This window comes from Ranitomeya imitator, chromosome 2 (genome assembly GCF_032444005.1).
Source record: "Ranitomeya imitator isolate aRanImi1 chromosome 2, aRanImi1.pri, whole genome shotgun sequence".
In the NCBI taxonomy this organism is placed as follows: domain Eukaryota; kingdom Metazoa; phylum Chordata; class Amphibia; order Anura; family Dendrobatidae; genus Ranitomeya; species Ranitomeya imitator.
In genome coordinates, this window is record NC_091283.1 from 381138670 (window position 1) to 381159318 (window position 20649).

The 20649-nt window shown below is 42.7% G+C and overlaps 1 protein-coding gene across 1 annotated transcript in view; it reads left to right on the forward strand.

Annotated features, from left to right (window-relative positions):
• The first annotated feature begins 413 nt into the window (after positions 1-413).
• The window catches only part of LOC138664044 (oocyte zinc finger protein XlCOF22-like), a 69254-nt gene continuing 49018 nt past the window's right edge, over positions 414-20649 (forward strand). Inside the window, exons 1-9 of the mRNA XM_069750458.1 lie at positions 414-506; positions 5204-5353; positions 5483-5662; positions 5744-5867; positions 5948-6045; positions 6383-6461; positions 6544-6626; positions 7427-7517; positions 19263-19745. Of these exons, the coding sequence (XP_069606559.1) occupies positions 483-506; positions 5204-5353; positions 5483-5662; positions 5744-5867; positions 5948-6045; positions 6383-6461; positions 6544-6626; positions 7427-7517; positions 19263-19745 (1312 nt within the window). The 5' untranslated portion in view covers positions 414-482. The remainder of the gene's footprint in view (positions 507-5203; positions 5354-5482; positions 5663-5743; positions 5868-5947; positions 6046-6382; positions 6462-6543; positions 6627-7426; positions 7518-19262; positions 19746-20649) is intronic.

A 20649-nucleotide genomic window follows, 5' to 3' on the forward strand; every position in this document is an offset into this window, starting at 1 on the left:
GCACTCTGGTGCAGATCCTGCCAGCTGCACTCTGATACAAACTCTGCCTGCTGTACTCTGATACGAACTTTGTCACATCATCCAGTCTGTCCTTTTGGGTTCAGCTGCCGAGCATCTGTTGGTCTGTCCTGGAGTGACACCTGGCGTGCATCGGGAGCCAAGCCTAACCTCACCATCAGAGGCTCTAGTGAACAGTCTAGTGCTCCTTTAGTCATGTCCATCCAGGCTTTGTGGTCTGAGGCACAGTGATTCCACAACCACATCCGTGACACAGTGAATATTCATTTCTCTTACAGCGCACAGTGTCAGCCACAGACGCAGGCTTCCAGTAGCTTTCAGGCTATCACGGGTGCACGCTACTTAAGAGTTATTAATATTCATCTCTCCACTCCCATAGGCGTGGAGTGGAGTGAATATTCATTACCTTAATGAGCGGGGATATGTGATCACTTGGCAGTAGGAGCTTTTGGCACTTGAACAAGATGCTGCGAGAGCGCGCAGGGAAGGTAAGTAGGATTTTTTTATGTATTTCTCATGGGGGTCATGCATACAAGGATAGGGATGAGGGACCATGCATACAAGGATAGGGATGAGGAGCCATGCATACCGGGAAAGGGATGAGGAGCCATGCAGACAAGGATGGGGATAAGGAGTCATGCATATAAGGATGGGGATAAGGAGCCATGCAGACAAGGATGGGGATGTGTTTTGCCAAGTACTTAAAGGGATCGGATATGGCTTTAAAGAAGGCGATTAATTTTGTGACAATGATTTAATGATTACACAAAATAGAAAAGTGTGATATTGCGTACACTTTTGCATAATATATAACACAAAGGTAAAGTACTTACATTACACACTACAGAAAAAAAACTTCACCAGGAAAAGAGCATCATCTATCCGGAAACGGCAACCGTGAGAAGCCAAACGGCAAAGACAGAGGATTCCTGGGATATCCTACACTATAGACCCACACGGGCATCCCCTCCGGTCTATAGGTTTCAGGCTTCTGTTAGCTGAAGTCTTCACCAGCTTATATCTTTACTTTAGAAAAATGCTTACGGAATCACACAGGTATTCAGTAATTAGCTGGTACTGGATGATACTATAAGCATGTTCTGTCTGAACACTGATAACAAAGCTATGCAGTAATTGGTAGCCTTAGTTAGAAAATATTAGCGATATCACTGCAGAGATGGCTCTACCCGTTTCCTCAAACATCGCTTCATCAGGGGCTAGCAGCATTTAATGATTATAGTGATAACTTGTGATACATAATGATATTGACAAACCCACACAGTCTAAAGGTACCTTCACACATAACGATATTGTTAACGATATCGTTGCTATTTGTGACGTAGCAACGATATCGTTAATGAAATCGTTATGTGTGACAGCGACCAACGATCAGGCCCCTGCTGGGAGATCGTTGGTCGCTGAATAAAGTCCAGAACTTTATTTCGTCGCTGGACTCCCTGGAGACATCGCTGGATCGGCGTGTGTGACACCGATCCAGCGATGTCTTCACTGGTAACCAGGGTAAACATCGGGTAACTAAGCGCAGGGCCGCGCTTAGTAACCCGATGTTTACCCTGGTTACCATGCTAAAAGTAAAAAAAAACAAACACTAGATACTTACCTACCGCTGTCTGTCCTCCAGCGCTGCGCTCTGCACTCCTCCTGTACTGGCTGTGAGCCGGAAAGCAGAGCGGTGACGTCACCGCTCTGCTTTCCGGCTCCCAGACAGTACAGGAGGAGAGCAGAGAAGCAGAGCGCAGCGCTGGAGGACAGACGGCTGTAGGTAAGTATCTAGTGTTTGTTTTTTTTTACTTTTAGCATGGTAACCAGGGTAAACATCGGGTTACTAAGCGCGGCCCTGCGCTTAGTTACCCGATGTTTACCCTGGTTACCGGCATCGTTGGTCGCTGGAGAGCTGTCTGTGCGACAGCTCTCCAGCGACCAAACAGCGACGCTGCAGCGATTCGGATCGTTGTCGGTATCGCTGCAGCGTCGCTAAATGTGAAGGGGCCTTTAAAGGCTGGACAATCCAGCCCCCCTCACCATAGGAAATAATTAAATTACCAGTGTTTGTTGACAGACTATTGCCGAACTTCGTAACCAGTTTACCTTTATATGTCAGACACAATGGATATGTTGAATACATTGGAAGGAGTTACAATACCATCTGGTACCCTACTTGCGAGTCCACATTTTTCAATGATAACTGTTATCTAGATCTAGGTGAAATTATAATCTGGGGCAGTTAGTCCAAGATCTGGATTTTTGGAATATTGGCTGGTCGTCAGTGTGATTTATGGGTTGTTGTTTCTTGACATTGATAAATTGAAACATTAATAACAAATAATTAATTAATATACCCACACACACTGAGTCATTATAAGACAGCAATACAAGTGTCCATAGTCCTAGCACTGGGAGAATTTTTGTAATAGTACTATGTATATATACAGGTGCATCTCACAAAATTAGAATATCATCAAAAAGTTAATTTATTTCAGTTCTTCAATACAAAAAGTGAAACTCATATATTACGGTATATAGAGTCATTACAGAGTGATCTATTTCAAGTGTTTATTTCTGCTAATGATGATTATGGCTTACAGCCAATGAAAACCCAAAAGTCATTATCTCAGTAAATTAAAATACTGTATAACTCCAGCTTTAAAATGATTTTAAAATCCGAAATGTTTGCCTACTGAAATGCATGTTCCGTAAATGCACTCAATACTTGGTCGGGGCTCCTTTTGCATCAATTACTGCATCAATGTGGCGTGGCATGGAGGCGATCAGCCTGTGACACTGCTGAGGTGTTATGGAAGCCCAGGTTGCTTTGATAGCAGCCTTCGGCTCTTCTGCATTGTTGGGTCTGGTGTCTCTCATCTTCCTCTTGACAATACCCCATAGATTCTCTATGGGGTTAAGATCAGACGAGCTAGCTGACCAATCAAGCACAGTGATACTGTTTTTTTTACACCAGGTATTGATATCTTTGGCAGTTTGGACAGGTGCCAAGTCCTGCTGGAGAATGAAATGTCCATCTCTAAAAAGCTTGTCGGCAGAGGAAACCATGAAGTGCTCCACATTTTCCTGGTAGACGGCTGCACTGACTTTGGTCTTGATAAAACACAGTGGACCTACACCAGCAGATGACATGGCTCCCCAAACTATCACTGATTGAGGAAACTTCACAATAGGCCTCAAGCAGCTTGGATTGTGGCTTCTCCACTCTTCCTCCAGACTCTGGGACCTTGATTTCCAAATGAAATGCAAAATTTACCTTGGACCACTGAGCAACAGTCCAGTTCTTTTTCTCCTTGGCCCAGGTAAGACGCTTCTGACGTTATCTATTGGTCATGAGTGGTTTGGCACAAGAAATGCGACACTTGTAGCCCATGTCCTGGATACATCTGTGTGTCCTGGCTCTTGAAGCAATGACTCCAGCAGCAGTCCACTCCTTGTGAATCTCCCCCAAATTTTTGAATGGCCTTTACTTAACAATCTTTTCAAGGCTGCAGTTATCCCAATTGCTTGTGCACATTTTTCTACCACACTTTTTCCTTCCACTCAACTTTCCATTAATATGCTTGGATACAGCACTCTGTGAACAGCCAGCTTCTTTAACAATGACCTTTTGTGGCGTACCTTCTTGTGGAGTGTCTCAATGACTGCCTTCTAGACATCTGTCAAGTCAGTCTTATCCATGATTGTGCAGCCTACTGAAACAGACTAAGGGACCTTTTTAAATGCTTAGGAAGCCTTTGTAGGTGTTTTTTGTTAATTATTCTAATTTACCGAGATAATGACTTTTAGGTTCTCATTGGTTGTAAGTCATAGTCATCAACATTCACAGAAATAAACCCTTGAAATAAATCACTGTTTGTAATGACTCTATATATGAGTTTAGGTTCACTTTTTGTATTGCAGAACTGAAATAAATAATTTTTTTGATGATATTGTTATTATTTATATAGCACCATTGATTCCATGGTGCTGTACATGAGAATGGGTTACATACAAATTACAGATATCACTTACAGTAAGCAAACTAACAATCACAGACTGATACAGAGGGGCGAGGACCCTGCCCTTGCAAGCTTACATTCTATAGGATGGTGGGGAAAGAGACAATAGGTTGAGGGTTGCAGGAGCTCCGGTGTTGGTGAGGCGGTAGCTCTGGTAGTGGTGTGGAGGCAGCGGGGTCAGTGAAGGCTGTAGGCTTTCCTGAAGAGATGGGTTTTCAGGTTCCGTCTGAATGATACGAATGTGGTTGATGATCGGATGTGTTGGGGCAAAGAATTCCAGAGGATGGGGGATATTCAGGAGAAGTCTTGGAGGCGGTTGGATGAGGAGCGAATAAGTGTGGAGGAGAGAAAGAGGTCTTGGGAGGATTGGAGTTTACGTGAGGGAAGATATCGGGAGATTAGTTCAGAGATATATGGAGGAGACAGGTTATGGATGGCTTTGTAGGTCAGTATTAGTAATTTGAACTGTATATGCTGAGGGAATGGGAGCCAGTGAAGAGATTTGCAGAGGGGAGAAGCGGAGAAGTAGCGAGGAGAGAGATGAATTTGTCGGGCAGCAGAGTTAAGGATGGACTGGAGAGGTGCAAGGGAGATAGCAGGGAGGCCACAGAAAAGGATGTTGCAGTAGTCGAGGCGAAAGATGATGAGGGCATGTACAAGCATTTTAGTAGATTGACAGTTGAGGAAAGGATGGATTCTGGAGATATTTTTGAGCTGGAGGCGACAAGAGGTGGAAAGAGCTTGGATGTGCGGTTTGAAGGACAGGGCAGAGTCAAGGGTTCCTCCGAGGCAGCGGACTTCCGGTACGGGGGAAAGCGTGATGTCGTTAATTGTGATAGAAAGGTCAGGTAAGGAAGATCTATGAGATGGAGGAAAGATGATGAGTTCATATTTGTCCACATTGAGTTTGAGGAAGCGAGAGGAGAAGGAGGATATGGCTGATAGACACTCCGAACAACTTCTAATTTAGTGAGAAGTACTTGTATATATAGGTGTGCTAATCGATATGTGGTGTCTTTCTCTTGCTTCTATTCTTACTATTTTTTCACATGAGCAAGGACCCAACAGAAATATTTTAGAGTTAATTAGTGGTGCACCCTCTCTTTATTTATACATATGGGATCTTTATGATGTTACATCGTCATCTTCTGCCCATTCAGGTCTTTACAATATCGGATCCTCTCAGTGGAGATCTTCTGTATAAGATAATTTTCCTGAGTGACCAATCAAAGATGGACAGGAACAAGGACACGATGCTGGAAAGGATATTAGACCTCACGCTAGAGATCCTTTTTCAGCTTACTGGAGAGGTGAGAGATTCTGATGATATCACATTACATCTTTATTATCTATGTGTATAACAGATGGACAGAACTGGAGAGGTGAGGATTCTGGAAATGTCTGTAGTGAGATTTATTAATGTGTTTCTCCATAACCAGGATTACACAGTAGTGAAGAAGACCTCTAGAAAGCGCTGTCAGGACCATGTGTCTGAGGGATGGGGAAGACCCCTGAGCCCAATCCAAGGGCCTCCACCTCACCCCTTGATACATGAGGACATCAATGACGAGAAGATCCTAGAACTCACCTACAAGATGATTGATCTGCTAACTGGAGAGGTAACACTGCTGGGAATGCTGGGATATTATACAGTAATGCTATTAAGGCCTCAGGGATGACGGTATCATTGTATGTGACAGGTTCTTATAAGGTGTCAGGATGTTGCCATCTTTTTCTCCATGGAGGAGTGGGAGTATCTAGAAGGACACAAATATCTGTACAAGGACGTCATGATGGAGGTTCCCCAGCCCCTCACATCACCAGGTAATAGACAGAACTAAATATCCATGGCCTGTAATCTGTATGTTAAGAATAAATTCACTACCTGTATGTGTTTCCTCTAGTTCTATCCAGTAAGAGGACAACACCAGAGAGATGTCCCCGTCCTCCTCTTCCACAGGACTGTAAACAAGAAAATCTCAAGGTTCCTCGGGATCAACAGGTAGATGGAGAGAAGGTGCCATTAAAACTTGTGTAAAAGGCTGTAAAGGCCTTGTGTTCAGTCTTGTTTTATACACTAATAGTTGACATTGAATGGCCAATTTATTAGAGACACCGGCCTTTTTATAATTGCAGCTACAACTTATGGAATTTAGGTCTATGACCCCGGAGTACAGCATAAAATCAATGGAGTACATTTCCCATTGACCCGTTTTAGTGTAAATCAATGAGGAATTAATCCAAAAATGAGGTAATCGATGAAAGAGTAGCCAGGACCAGTATTCAAATACTGCACGTCTTATTTGAAAATGCTTGTCGCTGTCTATTTCTCTATGGAGGAGTGGGAGTATATGGAATGTCACAAAGATCTGTACAAGGACGTCATGATGGAGGTTCCCCAGCCCCTCTCTTCATCAGGTAATAAACAGCACTAAATACACACGGCCTATAATTATCTGTATGTAAAGAATGAATTCAGTGCTGTATGTGTTTCCTCTAGTTCTATCCAGTACCCGGACAACACGTTCACTTCTTCTTCAGGACTGTAAACAAGAAAATCGTGATGTTCCTCAAGATCATCATGTAGGTGGAGAGATGTCATGAGATCTTTCCTATGATGTGTAGGAGGCTGTGAAGGTCTTGTGCTCAGTCTTATTTTTTATAGATGACCAAATTGTTTTGAGGTAAATTGAATTCACCTCAAATTTTACAAAAAAAATTGAATGCTTTGTTACTTCATGTGTATTCAGTAAAATGGCAGCAGGCTAATACATAGAGAGCTGACAAAGGGGTGAAAATAAGATGCTCAACTTATTGCTCACCTGTCCTAGTGCCATAGCCCCATATACGATTCTCTGCACAGCTCTCTGCCCTCTTTCTTCTGCACTGCTGTACCCTTTCCCCATTATTCTACTATTGAGCTGGTAAAATTTGACTTTGACAGTTCCTCGAATTTAGTCAGGAAATTCGATTAGCATCTATGTTTTTATGTCATTCAAATGTTCCTTATTATGCTCCAGACCATAAATTATCCCAAAACTCAAGAAGAAAAACAATAAAAGCTTGCTACTCTCCTTTTTGAAGTTCTGAAAGCCAAAGCAGGTCCAAAGAGCTTCTAGATAGGTGTGTCTAGTAAAGTGACCATTTGGGGTATGTTTTATACTTGGTGGAGATGACAGCATAAAGCTGATCATAGAGATTAGATGTCTGGATTCTTTCACAATTTTCTGGTTATGGAGACTGCTGGAGAGAATTAGGAGTCGACTGGTTGGATTAATACAGGAGACATGCATCTATTTAACTCAAATTAATACTTCTGAGGTAATTTTTGGTCATTATACTAAATTTTCATCTATCTGTGACACTTACGATATTTGTTTCAGGGTAATGATCTGACCCATATAAATACTACAGAGACATATGTGAGGGGTGATGAGCGGTGTAAAGAGGAGATTCCTACATATGACTACCCAGGTGAGTATAAATCACTAAATTCTACTCAGTCACTGGCTGGTGTTATGTATTGTAGGTTTTATGTTTTCTTTTTTGTCACAGATTTTATTGGAACAAAAATCTGATCTATAAACCATGGAAGAAAAACAAATGTTATCTACACTCTTATTTCTATTTATACACAGTGTTTATGGCAACGCTTACATGGGCAAAGTTAACATAATACTTTTTTCCACACGACAAAACAGTTAAAGGGCCAAATACAGAAACCCGCCTGTCACAACTTTGGTTAGTGATTAGTGGTCATATGCTTGTCTGACTAGAAAAATAAGTACAGAGACCAGAATCATATCGAGGCAGCATTGGAAAAATAGTGCTGGGAATTAGGAAGGTACTTAGGATTTTATTAGGGTGTGTACCCACAACGCCCTTTTAATGGCAGAAGAGCTGCCAAGTTTTAGTAAGCGAAGTTGCTTCAGGAAAATACTGCCAGTGTTTTTCCTTGATGGTTTTGTGATCTCTGGCATATTTTCTCTGTACTTTCACTTATTTTCCCCTGAAAAATTAACATGTGACTTCTTTTACCACTTCATGGTTTCCGAAACTTGAAGCAGTTAAAAGAAGAAAGAAAAGACGGAACATGTGCACAATAATATTGAATTTACATTCCTAGGTATGACTCGTCCGCCAGGGCCGTGGGGTACTTGGTACCGGGTCCGGTACTTAAGGGGATGTGTCATGGCAGCGCCCCGGTCCAGGCACCCATGTAAAAAGGGAATTGAATAAAGTTTGTGTTCGTGATGCCACCTGTGGTATTCGGTCAGTGAAGTAGGTCCCCAGGGCTCCCGGTGTATAGGTGAACATGGTGAAAGGTGCAGTAAGAATGAGGGCACAAGTTTGCAGTCTCTTTACCAGGTGTACTGAAGCTTCAGGCAACTGCAGTCCAGGGCACCAGATCACAGGTACATGCAGGGTCCGGCCGACTTGGAAGCGAATCCAAAGTCCCCTTTACCAGGTGGAGATGAAAGCCTTCCACAAAGCGCGGTGGTGTTGTAGTCCCTTACTGCCTATTGCTTCTGATAAGGTCCTCACAGTTCCTTTCTGTCCCCCATATAGGTTAGGACACAATCCCGTATGACAGATGACTCGAGCCTTTTTATAGGGTCTCTATCACGACCCAGGCTCTGTGTCACTGTGCCTCCTGGGTGTAAAGGCAGACAGGTGATTTATAATCCAGCTGTCCTGGCGGTTTCTGCTGTGCCTCCTAGAGTCCGACACGGCCTCTGTCTTCCGGCTACTGGAATCTGCGCCCAGCCAGGGAGGTAGCCAAATCACTGCTAAGCTCCCCTGGTATCTCTCTCATGTGCTTTGCTCTCCTGTGCACTTTCCACAAACTGTCCATTCTTTCTCAGTTCTCTTTCTCCAGGAGCTGTAGCAACTCTGGCTACAGGACCCCTTCAGTCTTTCTGACACTCAAGGTCTGACTGCTCTCTTCTCTGACAGACTGTCTGAAACTCTCTTTCCCTCCAGACCAGAATGTATTTATAGGGGAGTTCACCCTTAATCCAGGTTCAGAGCTCCCCCTTCTGGCCTGGAGTGTGAACATGTTGTGCATATGTGATTACCTGATAAAAGAGATCTTTCATCGCTTCCAAGCGTGACATCACTCTCCTTGTGAAGAAATCAATGGCACTGTGACAACCAGGACCCTGGGGCGTCACACGTATCTTGAGGACTATAAGAAGCATCCCAAATTTTGGGGTGGAAAATCGGAAAAAAAATGTAAGTAAAATGGTGGGGAGTCTTATAGTCTGAGTATAGGTAGCTTACTTGGGGGACGTTGGTGGTGGATCGGGGTCACAGGAAGTAGGATCTGTGCTGTAGTATGCCAACAGCAACAGGAGAAGGGACATCGGCGGTGGAGTGGAGTCACAGGATGCAGAGTCGGTGTTTCAGGAGGCTGGCAGTGGCAGAAGTGGGGCGATGCTGCGGGCCGTGGGCTGGGAGGAGGGGGTGTACTGGCAGTGCGAGGCTGCGGGCTTTCGTAAGATGTCATTGGTAAGCAGAATCCCTTCCCTTCCATTGATTTCCCTGCTGTGGGCTTCAAGAAAATGTCTGCTGGATGCGCAGATTGAGATCTTTGAAAACGAGATCTCAGGAGCGAGATCTTACTCTACAGCGGCCATTTTCCCGGAGCCCACCACAGGGATATCATTGGGGAAGGGACTCTGCTCAGCGCCACTGCTGGAATACCTTCTCCTCCCAGCCTGGGGCTTGCAGCTTCACCCCATTCCTGCTACCGCCAAGTTCCTGAAACACCAACTCTGCATCCTGTGACCTAGCTCCACTGTCACCGCCTTCAACTTTATAAGCTACTTTCCGATTATAAGACGTGCTCCCATCCCAAATTTGGATGAAAAAGGGCGTCTTATAATCAAAAAAATTGGGTATATTCATTTTTTGCAGCGAGTTTGTGGATTTTTTTTGGGAGGAATCCACCTGAAAAGGACATCATGTTCACCCTGGATCTTTTTGCCGAGCAGAAACTGAGCAGAAACTCACAACTTTTTGGCCACATTCACACATTGCGTTCTGTCCTGCGGGTTCTCCCGCAGCGGATTTGATAAATCTGCAGGGCAAACCCGCTGCGGTTATCCCTGCAGATTTGTCCTGCGGGTTCCGCTGCGGGATTTTACCTCTACTATTGATGCTGCATATGCAGCAATATGCAGCATCAATAGTAATGTTAAAAAATAATAAAATAATTATATACTTACCCTCTGACGTCCCGATCTCCTCGGCGCTGCAGGCGGCAGTCCGGTTCCAAAGATGCTGTGCGACCAGGACCTTCATGACGTCACGGTCATGTGACCGCGACGTCACCGCAGGTCCTGGTCGCATAGCAAACCTGAGACCGGACGGCCGCGTGCAGCGCTGAGACTTCAGAGGGTGAGTATATCATGATTTTTTAATTTTAATTCTTTTTTTTTTTACTCAAATATGGTTCCCGGGGCCTGGAGGAGAGTCTCCTCTCCTCCACCCCGGGTATAACCCGCACATTATCCGCTTACTTCCCGCAAGGTGGGCACAGCCCCATGCGGGAAGTAAGCGGATCAATGCATTTCTATGGGTGCAGAATCGCTGCGATTCTGCACAAATAAGTGACATGGTCCTTTTTTTCTGCAGCAATTCAGCGCGTTTTTTTTTCGGGATTTTCCGCAATGTGGGCACAGCGGTTTTTGTTTTCCATAGGGTAACATTGTACTGTACCCTGCATGGAAAACAGCCGCAGTAAAAACCGCATAGTGTGAACATACCCTTTGAGGAGTTTTCAGTTTTTGAGTAAGATTTGGAGAGTTTCCACTCAGTTTCTGCTCCAAAGAATTCTTCAAAAAACCTTTTTGTCATATACCCTTAATAGAAAACAAACATTGTAGCTGGATGTATCCAAAACAAGAAAAAGTAACAGCGCACTCACCGGTGTTGAGCAAAAAGCGATTTATTCACATGAAGTCATGCGGTGCAGGGAGGGTAGTGAAACACATACGGATGACAGCTGTTTCGTGCTGCAAGCACTTCAACAGATCCAGTGACGGATGGGGGGGGAGGGGGGCTTTTTAGCTGCAAAGCCTCAGAGCCCATCCCTCTTCCTCCCACGTCATAATGGACAAATGTCCACTATCCAGAAAATAACAGGTGAGACAATTTAAAAGGCAATTAAAAACAATAACATATAGCAAACAATATCACTATAGGAGAAATGAATCATAATTACATTTACACAAGACCTTTTTATTTTTTATTTTTTTTTACAAAAAAACAGACATGTCTATTTTCTCGTTGAACCCTATTGGTCCAGACGCATTCGCCTTTATAATCCACTTTGCTTCATTACGCAACAGCATGCGATTTAAATTACCTCCGTCCTGTGGCAGGGAGATTTTTTCTATTCCCGCAAACTGGAGTATTTGAACATCACCCCCATGCCGTTCATTTATATGTTTTATTAAGCGGGGAACTCCTTTTCCTGTTCGTATTGAGTTTAGATGCTCTCTAAAACGTATAAACATAGGGCGAATTGTTTTCCCGATGTAGAAGAAGCCGCAAGGACAGTATAGAATATAAACTACATGAGTTGTTCTACATGAGATAAAATCGCGTATTACGTGCGTTATAGGGCCGATTTTTAATGAAGCACCTGTTAGATGGTAACTACAATAATTGCAATGCCCGCATCGGAAATTCCCTTTTGGGGCTGCAGTTTGCAGCCAATTACTACGAGAGGAGGTTATTCGATTACGAACTATCAGATCTCCTATATTCTTGCTACGGCGACAAGCAAATAAGGGACCTCTTTCCGTCATTTCTTTTAACGCAGGGTCTTGGCAGAGAATTTGCCAGTTTTTGCGGATTGCTGTTCTAATTTGTGTGTCCATTGGCCCATATTTAAAACAGAAAACGAATTTTTTATCTTTTTCTGATCCCTTTTTCGTTTTACTGGGATTATCTCCCTCTGCCTGTTCCAATGCTGAGGTAAGAACGGATTCAGGGTATCCTCTACTCCTAAATCTTTCAAAAAGTTCCTGGGACTGTCTATGGAAACCCGTGCTACTGCTGTTCATTCTTTTTACCCGTAAAAATTGACTATAAGGTAAGGCTTTTTTCACGTATGAAGGGTGGGCGCTATTGAAATGCAACAAAGAATTGCAGGAAGAGGATTAACGGTGCACTTCTGTGCACAAATTTCCTTCAATTATTTTCAAGCTCACGTCCAGAAATGTCAATTCTGAACCCCCAAATTGATGAGTGAACTGCATGTTCATGGTATTTGACAGCCCCAGGTACTCCACGAAATTCGTGAAGGAGACCCGGTCGCCGTCCCACACCACAAACATGTCATCCACGAATCTGGCATAAAGTTTTATGTGTTTTAGATATGGATTCTTTGAGGAGTATACATACCTTTCTTCAAATACAGACAGGAAGAGGTTAGCCAGGGTACAAGAGACAGGTGTACCCATGGCTGTACCCTCCACCTGTCTGTACCAGGTGTTATCAAATTTGAAGGTATTGTTTTTTAAGATAAATGCAAGGCCTTCGCTGATGAAAGAAATAGTATTTTCATCTGTAGGGGTGTTTTTTAAGATTTCTTGGGTGGCCTCCACACCTATATCTTGTGGGATACGGGTGTAGAGGCTCTCTACATCTATTGATGCTAACGAGAACCCTTCTTGCCAGTCGAACCCCTTTAAGGTTTTCAAAAAATGTTTGGTGTCTTTTATATATGACGGTATATCACACAAAAGGGGGCGCAAGAGCCAATCTATGTATGCTGATAAAGGTTCCGTTACAGAACCCACACCGGACACGATGGGGCGTCCCGGCGGTTCCTTTAGAGACTTATGTATTTTAGGCAAATGGTACCAGTGCGGTTTTCTCGGGAATTCCGGAAAAAGTTTTTCCGCTTGACATGGTGCCATTCTCCACATAATACCTCAAAAGAGACCGTAATAAGTTTTGAATTTTGAACGTGGGATCACCCTTCAGCACTTCATACGTTTTTCTGTCTGACAATTGTTTTAAAGCTTCTTTTACATAGGATTCCTTCTGCAGAAGGATAGTGTTACCACCTTTGTCCGCCCTGCGAACCACAATATCGGGACGTTTTTGTATGTCTTTTATAGCTTTTAGTTCCGCTGGTCTCAGATTTTTTCCAGCTTTATTATACATCAAAGCCTCTACGTCCCTAATCACTTGGGTCTCAAAGGCATCAATCAAATTTCCTGGAGACACCGGGGGAACATATGTGGATTTCACTCCCCTGCAGAAGGGTACTACTTGAGTTGTTTCTTTAAAACCTGATGGAAAATCATTAGTTAAACTGACAAGTAGCTCTGCCTCCTGTTGTATGTCCTCAGAAGAATTTTCCGAAAACGAAAAACCTAAGGGACCCATTCTGCAAGGTTGTTCTGCGGGAAAAACTTTTTTATTTGCACCCTGGTTCTTATTCTCCCCTGTGTTCTGCGCAAACAACTTGAACAAATGAATCTTTCTTATAGCCTTATACAGATCTACCCTAAAGTCCACAATGTCAAATTCCTCAGGGAGGCAGTAATTTAAGCCCTTTGACAGGACTGATATATGGGCTTTGTTTAGGGGGAAATCGGTTAAATTGATTGACCGGGTCTCCTTCACGAATTTCGTGGAGTACCTGGGGCTGTCAAATACCATGAACATGCAGTTCACTCATCAATTTGGGGGTTCAGAATTGACATTTCTGGACGTGAGCTTGAAAATAATTGAAGGAAATTTGTGCACAGAAGTGCACCGTAAATCCTCTTCCTGCAATTCTTTGTTGCATTTCAATAGCGCCCACCCTTCATACGTGAAAAAAGCCCTACCTTATAGTCAATTTTCAACGGGTAAAAAGAATAAACAGCAGTAGCACGGGTTTCCATAGACAGTCCCAGGAACTTTTTGAAAGATTTAGGAGTAGAGGATACCCTGAATCCGTTCTTACCTCAGCATTGGAACAGGCAGAGGGAGATAATCCCAGTAAAACGAAAAAGGGATCAGAAAAAGATAAAAAATTTGTTTTCTGTTTTAAATATGGGCCAATGGACACACAAATTAGAACAGCAATCCGCAAAAACTGGCAAATTCTCTGCCAAGACCCTACGTTAAAAGAAATGACGGAAAGAGGTCCCTTATTTGCTTGTCGCCGTAGCAAGAATATAGGAGATCTGATAGTTCGTAATCGAATAACCTCCTCTCGTAGTAATTGGCTGCAAACTGCAGCCCCAAAAGGGAATTTCCGATGCGGGCATTGCAATTATTGTAGTTACCATCTAACAGGTGCTTCATTAAAAATCGTCCCTATAACGCACGTAATGCGCGATTTTATCTCATGTAGAACAACTCATGTAGTTTATATTCTATACCGTCCTTGCGGCTTCTTCTACATCGGTAAAACAATTCACCCTATGTTTATACGTTTTAGAGAGCATCTAAACTCAATACGAACAGGAAAAGGAGTTCCCCGCTTAATAAAACATATAAATGAACGGCATGGGGGTGATGTTCAAATACTCCAGTTTGCGGGAATAGAAAAAATCTCCCTGCCACAGGACGGAGCTAATTTAAATCGCATGCTGTTGCGTAATGAAGCGAAGTGGATTATAAAGGCGAATACGTCTGGACCAATAGGGTTCAACGAGAAAATAGACATGTCTGTTTTTTGTAAAAAAAAAATAAAAAATAAAAAGGTCTTGTGTAAATGTAATTATGATTCATTTCTCCTATAGTGATATTGTTTGCTATATGTTATTGTTTTTAATTGCCTTTTAAAATGTCTCACCTGTTATTTTCCGGATAGTGGACATTTGTCCATTATGACGTGGGAGGAAGAGGGATGGGCTCTGAGGCTTTGCAGCTAAAAGGCCCCCCTCCCCCCCATCCGTCACTGGATCTGTTGAAGTGCTTGCAGCACGAAACAGCTGTCATCCGTATGTGTTTCACTACCCTCCCTGCACCGCATGACTTCATGTGAATAAATCGCTTTTTGCTCAACACCGGTGAGTGCGCTGTTACTTTTTCTTATTTTGGATACATTTATGCAAACTGTTTTTTTTCTGTGGAGCAGCACCCAGGTGGAGCTTACATAGCGATAACTTTTTTTCTATTGAGACTAAAGGCTTACACTGAGTGCTTATACCCCTGAAGCATAAAGGGTCTAACGTATAACGGCTGTGCGATTGCAATATTTCTGGACTGTAAACATTGTAGCTGGTTTTTGAAAAAAACAATCGTTGTGGACAACTCCTTCAATGTTCTCCACAGGTTTCCAAAATCTGAACCGTGATATTTTGAATCCCAATATAAAATAACTTTCTAGATCTCCTAACATCTAAACAATTTTTGACCTCTAATTCAGTATAATGACTAGAAAAGGTTATGTGGTAAGTGTTGGGTTTCAACAGCCATTCTGTGCTGACAGATTCACTTCAAGAAGAGAAATATGAAATGAATTTGTAATCCAAAAAAGATGCTGGTAGCTCACCATATTAATCTGCCACATACGGTAGAGACCTAAAAAATCATGGAGTCAGTTGAGAACAGCAGCCCAATTAATCATTTGTGATTTATTGAAGTCACTTTTCTATTTTTTGTGTCTGGTATTCTCTGACTTTTTTTGCACCATATTCCCAAATTACGCACCCTGTTCATGTATTTGACACAAAATAGAAAAAAAATGCTTTTAGTTTTAGTCCTTAACCGGTTGTGACATTTAAGCACCAAAAGTTGCAAGACCTTGAAAGAGTTGCAAAAATGTGCCAGAACAAAAACTCAGCCAGAAATCTAACTCCAGGCAGGAATTGGAGTGAAATGCCCCTTTTACTAAATATTCTAAAATTACGCACCCTGTTCATGTATTTGGTGCAAAATAGAAAAAAATGCTTTTAGTTTTAGTCCTTAACCAGTTGTGACTTTTAAGCACCAAAAGTTGCAAGACCTTGAAAGTGTTGCAAAAATGTGTCAGATCGAAAACTCAGCCAGAAATCTAACTCCGCACAGGAATTGGAGTGAAATGCCCCTTTTACTAAATGTCTTTTCTTTTGGCATATTGTCACGAATCTGTCTCAACTATCTGGATGAGCAAAGTTGTGGAGGAAAAAAAAATGTTAAAAATAGGACCAAAATGTATAGAGAATAATGTGCAAATATAAACGCCAAATTACTCCATAAAAGTGGTTACTGTTACTGATAATGCTTTTTTGAGAAATGTTCTGCCACACTGAATGCACCAAAGTGTTTGAAGAACCAATTTTCCAAACCAGACCACTGGGCCGCATCATTCTGGTTCTTTTGTGAGAAGGCTGCATGGCCTAAACATGCTACCATAGCCTGCAGCATCTCCAGACTCTCATCGAGCACATCTGGTACGTCTTCAGTCAGCAATTGCAAAGGCAGTTGCCAGCAGTGGATCTTGATGATTTGTTTGTTCAAGTGCACTCAGTGTTACACAAATTTCCTCATATAACCTCACTGATACGATGCCAAGGCATGTAAGTGTCTGTATTTCTGCATGTGGTGCTCATACACTATACTGAATAATTCGAGAAGACCTGAAAATATTTATTTCCATTTTTTCATCATTTGCATAGCATTAAAATGTCTACCCATCCTGGTATTTCCATAATTCCTTAAATGGGTTTTCCCCTTCTTAAACTAAATGTTCGACCCTCTATAAAATAGTAAAGCATATACTCACCTATCAACGCCCCATTAGCACTGGGGTCACTGTCTTCACCTTTGGACAAACTGAACATCAAGAGGATGTCCAGGCTGCAGTTGATCCCTGGCTTCATCTTCATGCTCAATTTGTCTGAAGGCAGAGACAGTGATGCCAGCGCTGGGCATCACGTCATTCCACCACATCACTACGGGAATGGCATCGGCATGGGGGTGAGTATATGCTTTATTATTTTATCGGGGCCGAACATTTAGTTTAAGAAGAGGTTGTCCTAGTAGCAGACAATCCCTTTAACTTTTCCATCTTGCTGCTGCAATTTCAATGTTGAGACAGAGGCATATCTAGGAGGGGGGCAGGCATGGCATCTGCCACGGGTATAGTCAACAGGGGGCCGACAGCTGTATCTTGCCTTGCCCCAGACTGTCAGTCAAGCTGATAGTTGGCTCAGTGAAGTTGTGGTGTGCCGGCTTCCAGTAAGCAGCTGTACTCGCGTCTTTCAGTCATACAATTGAAGCACTGACTCCCGGGTCAACGCAAAGTCAGCAGCTTGATCAGGTCATGTGATCATGCTGCTGATGTCACTCGCCAGTTCTAGAGAGGTGCGAAGAACATTGGTGGTAAGTGCTCCAGTAGTGCTGAAGACACTGAAGATTTATTTTATTGGGGTGGGGCAGGGGCTTGAATGTTGAAGACATAGTTTGGGGAGAAAGGAAGGAACAGGTGCAGGCACAATATGTGTGAGGGAGATTTGAGGACACAGTTTGGAGAGCAAGGAAAGGACAGGTGCAGACACAGTATGGGGGAGGGAGATTTGAGGACATTTTGGGGAGCAAGGAAGGGACAGGTGCAGACACAATATGGGGAGCGGGAAAAATTTGAAGTCACAATATGAGGTGCAAGAGGAGAGATAGGGCCATGTATGAGGAAATAATGTGAGGTGATAGGTGCAGGCAAAGTATGGTGAGTGAAATGATGGGTGCAGACACAGAATGAGATGCAAGGGGGTATGTATACGGACACAGTGTGAGAAGCAAGGGTGATGGGTACGGACACAGTATGAGGGAGTCGAGGAAATGTGTGAGGAGGCAGTATGGAGAGTAAGGGGGTATATATGTGAGGAGACAGTATGGTTAGCAGGGAGGATGTGATAGGAGATAGTATGAGGGATGGGGAAACGTGAGGAAACTATAGAAGGGAATAGAATGAGGAGACAGTATGAGGGGAGAAAAGTGTTAGTGGGAACAAAATAGACTGAGTAGTGTGGGTGGGTAGCAAGGGGGAAGGTTTAAGGACATAGCCAGGAGGGAACAGTAAGCCAAGGATGGGGAATGTGATGAGAGAGCACAGTATAGAGACTGAGCCCCATGAGGAAGACCCAGTGTGAGAGAACAGTATGAAGAGGGGGGCCCAGTATGGAAAGGATGGGAGAGTGTGAAGGGCATGTAGCATTAGAGGGTCACATTTGTGTGGGTCATATTTTGTACAGGGAATATAGTGAGCGGCAATTAATTATTCAGGGTCTCACTGTAGGGCAGTGATTTTTATTCAGGAGCATTATAATGACACTGCTAATTTTAAGGGTATCGTGTGGGGATGTGCTGAAGAAGAAAGGAGAAGTTGGAAGTCTGCAGAGACGAGCTGTGACTGTGAAATCATCATACAGTCTGGACAAGATGAAGAAAAAAAGAGAACGACCCCAATCAAACAGTCATCGATAAGGTACCTTGATTTATAGGTTGTTTTGTGATACTGACTAATTCTCATGTTTTTAGTTATGTTAGGAGCATTAAAGGAGTTGTCCAAGTTTGTGATGAATCTGCAGTCATACTATGTGACTGCAGACTTCTGAATTCTCGCAGTGCACACTGTACTCTGTCAGTATTCTGTGGTGCCGGCGATATGCATACATGTGGTCACGTGCCAATGCCAACTAGACATGTGTAGCCACACTCAATAAAAATTAATTGAGTGAGGCTGGACACATCTAGTCAGAATTATGTCAGAAGTGTCCACTCTGGCCACCGGCAAGGGAGAATACTAAGTGTGCAGTGCATGCGCTGTTAGAATTCAGAAGTTTGCAGTCACATAGAGTGACTGCATACTTTCATCTCAAACCTGGACAAGCCATTTGTATAAAATAAAGCCCTGTAGCATGCCAGTCCTAACAGCGTTTAATATACTGTCAGGATTCAGCTCTGCTTGCAGGTTCCAGCATTCATCCCATGGCCACTTCACTCATATGCGATTTTCATTCTTATGGTCACGTGACAGCTAGCTTTTCTTCTTGCTTCTCTTAGTTTTTCACTGAGCATTGAAATAATTAGGAAGAGCAGCTCGTCGGCACATGATTTAGTGTGCCAATTGTTTGGGATGGGGGCGTGGCGCCAAACTGAATTCTTGCCTCTGGAAAACCTAGATACACCTCTGTGTTTTGAAGTGTAATATTATAATTAATTACATAATTTCAAGGTACTCTTATGGAAAAATAACAAATTATGTTTTATTCTTGGCAGACGACTGTACCAGGAACTCAGAGGGATATCTGAAATCTTCCGATTTTGAAAAAGATGATCGTGGTTTCACACCAGATACATATAAAGAGCATGCCATTATGCCAGATCTACCTCCAGTCCTTGACAGAAAAATTTTATCATCTGATCCTTTTCAGCAGGTTATATCTTCTGTTCCGTCGAAGATTGATGCTCAACATTCAGTCTGTTATTTAATTTTTTCTCAAGACAATGCTCACAAAGTCCAAAAGCCATATTCATGTTCAGAATGTGGGAAATGTTTTGTACAGAAATTACATCTTGATTGGCATTATAGAACTCACACAGGGATGAAGCCATATAAATGTTCAGAATGTGGGAAATGTTTTTCTAAGAAATCAAATATTGATGCGCATCTGAGAATTCATACAGGGGAGAAGCCATTTATATGTTCAGAATGTGGGAAATGTTTTAACCAGAAATCAAATCTTGTTAGACATCACAGAAGTCACACAGGGGGAAAGACATAATAATCTTCAGAATGTTAAAAATTATTTACAGAGAAATTACATGTTGCTGCATGTCAGAAAAATTAAGTAACCATTACATTTTCTCAAGACCATTTGTAAGAACCAATGAATGCTTTGTTTTCTCTTTTATAACCCAATATTTATTTTTGTGCGCTATGAACTTATTTTCTTCATTTTTGTAATCACTTTTGAATGAACATTAAACAAGATTTGGTTTACCAATACAATTCAATATTGATTTTCTTTCTAACTTCACCGTGCTCTTTCTTAGAAAAGTAAGAAAATGTTATTTTTTCTAACTTTTTGGCTAGCCAAGCCAGTCCTGTTTTTTGTACTGTTTTTGTATGGTTTCCTTCTCCTTGCACAAGGGGGAGTTTTGCTAAACATCTGTTGTCGAAGTCTCAGGAATTCCATATTAATTACTATAAGTCCCAAGGATCAGATGCAATGTACAGACAAATGAGGATTCGTGTCTCCAACCATAAAAAGACAGAGAGGACCATACATTGACAATTGGATCAGTCCATGAAAGGAAAAGACAAGGGAATCTTTTAAAGGGAATCTGTCACCCCATTTTGGCCTTATAAGCTGAGCCACCAGGGGCTTGTCTACAGCATTCTATAGTGGTGTAGATAAGCCCCCCCCCCGATGTACCCTGCAGATAAGAAAAACAAGCTAGATTATACTCACCCAGGGGCGGTCCTGCTTCGCGACAGGAAGCAAAGAAGAGGACGTCATCGCATGAAGATGGGAGGCGCAGGACCGCGACTCCCATCGGACTGCATCGGGACCGCCCCTGGGTGAGTATAATCTAACTTGTTTTTCTTATCTTTCTGGTTACATCAGGGGCTTATCTACAGCACTACAGAAAGCATTTAAAA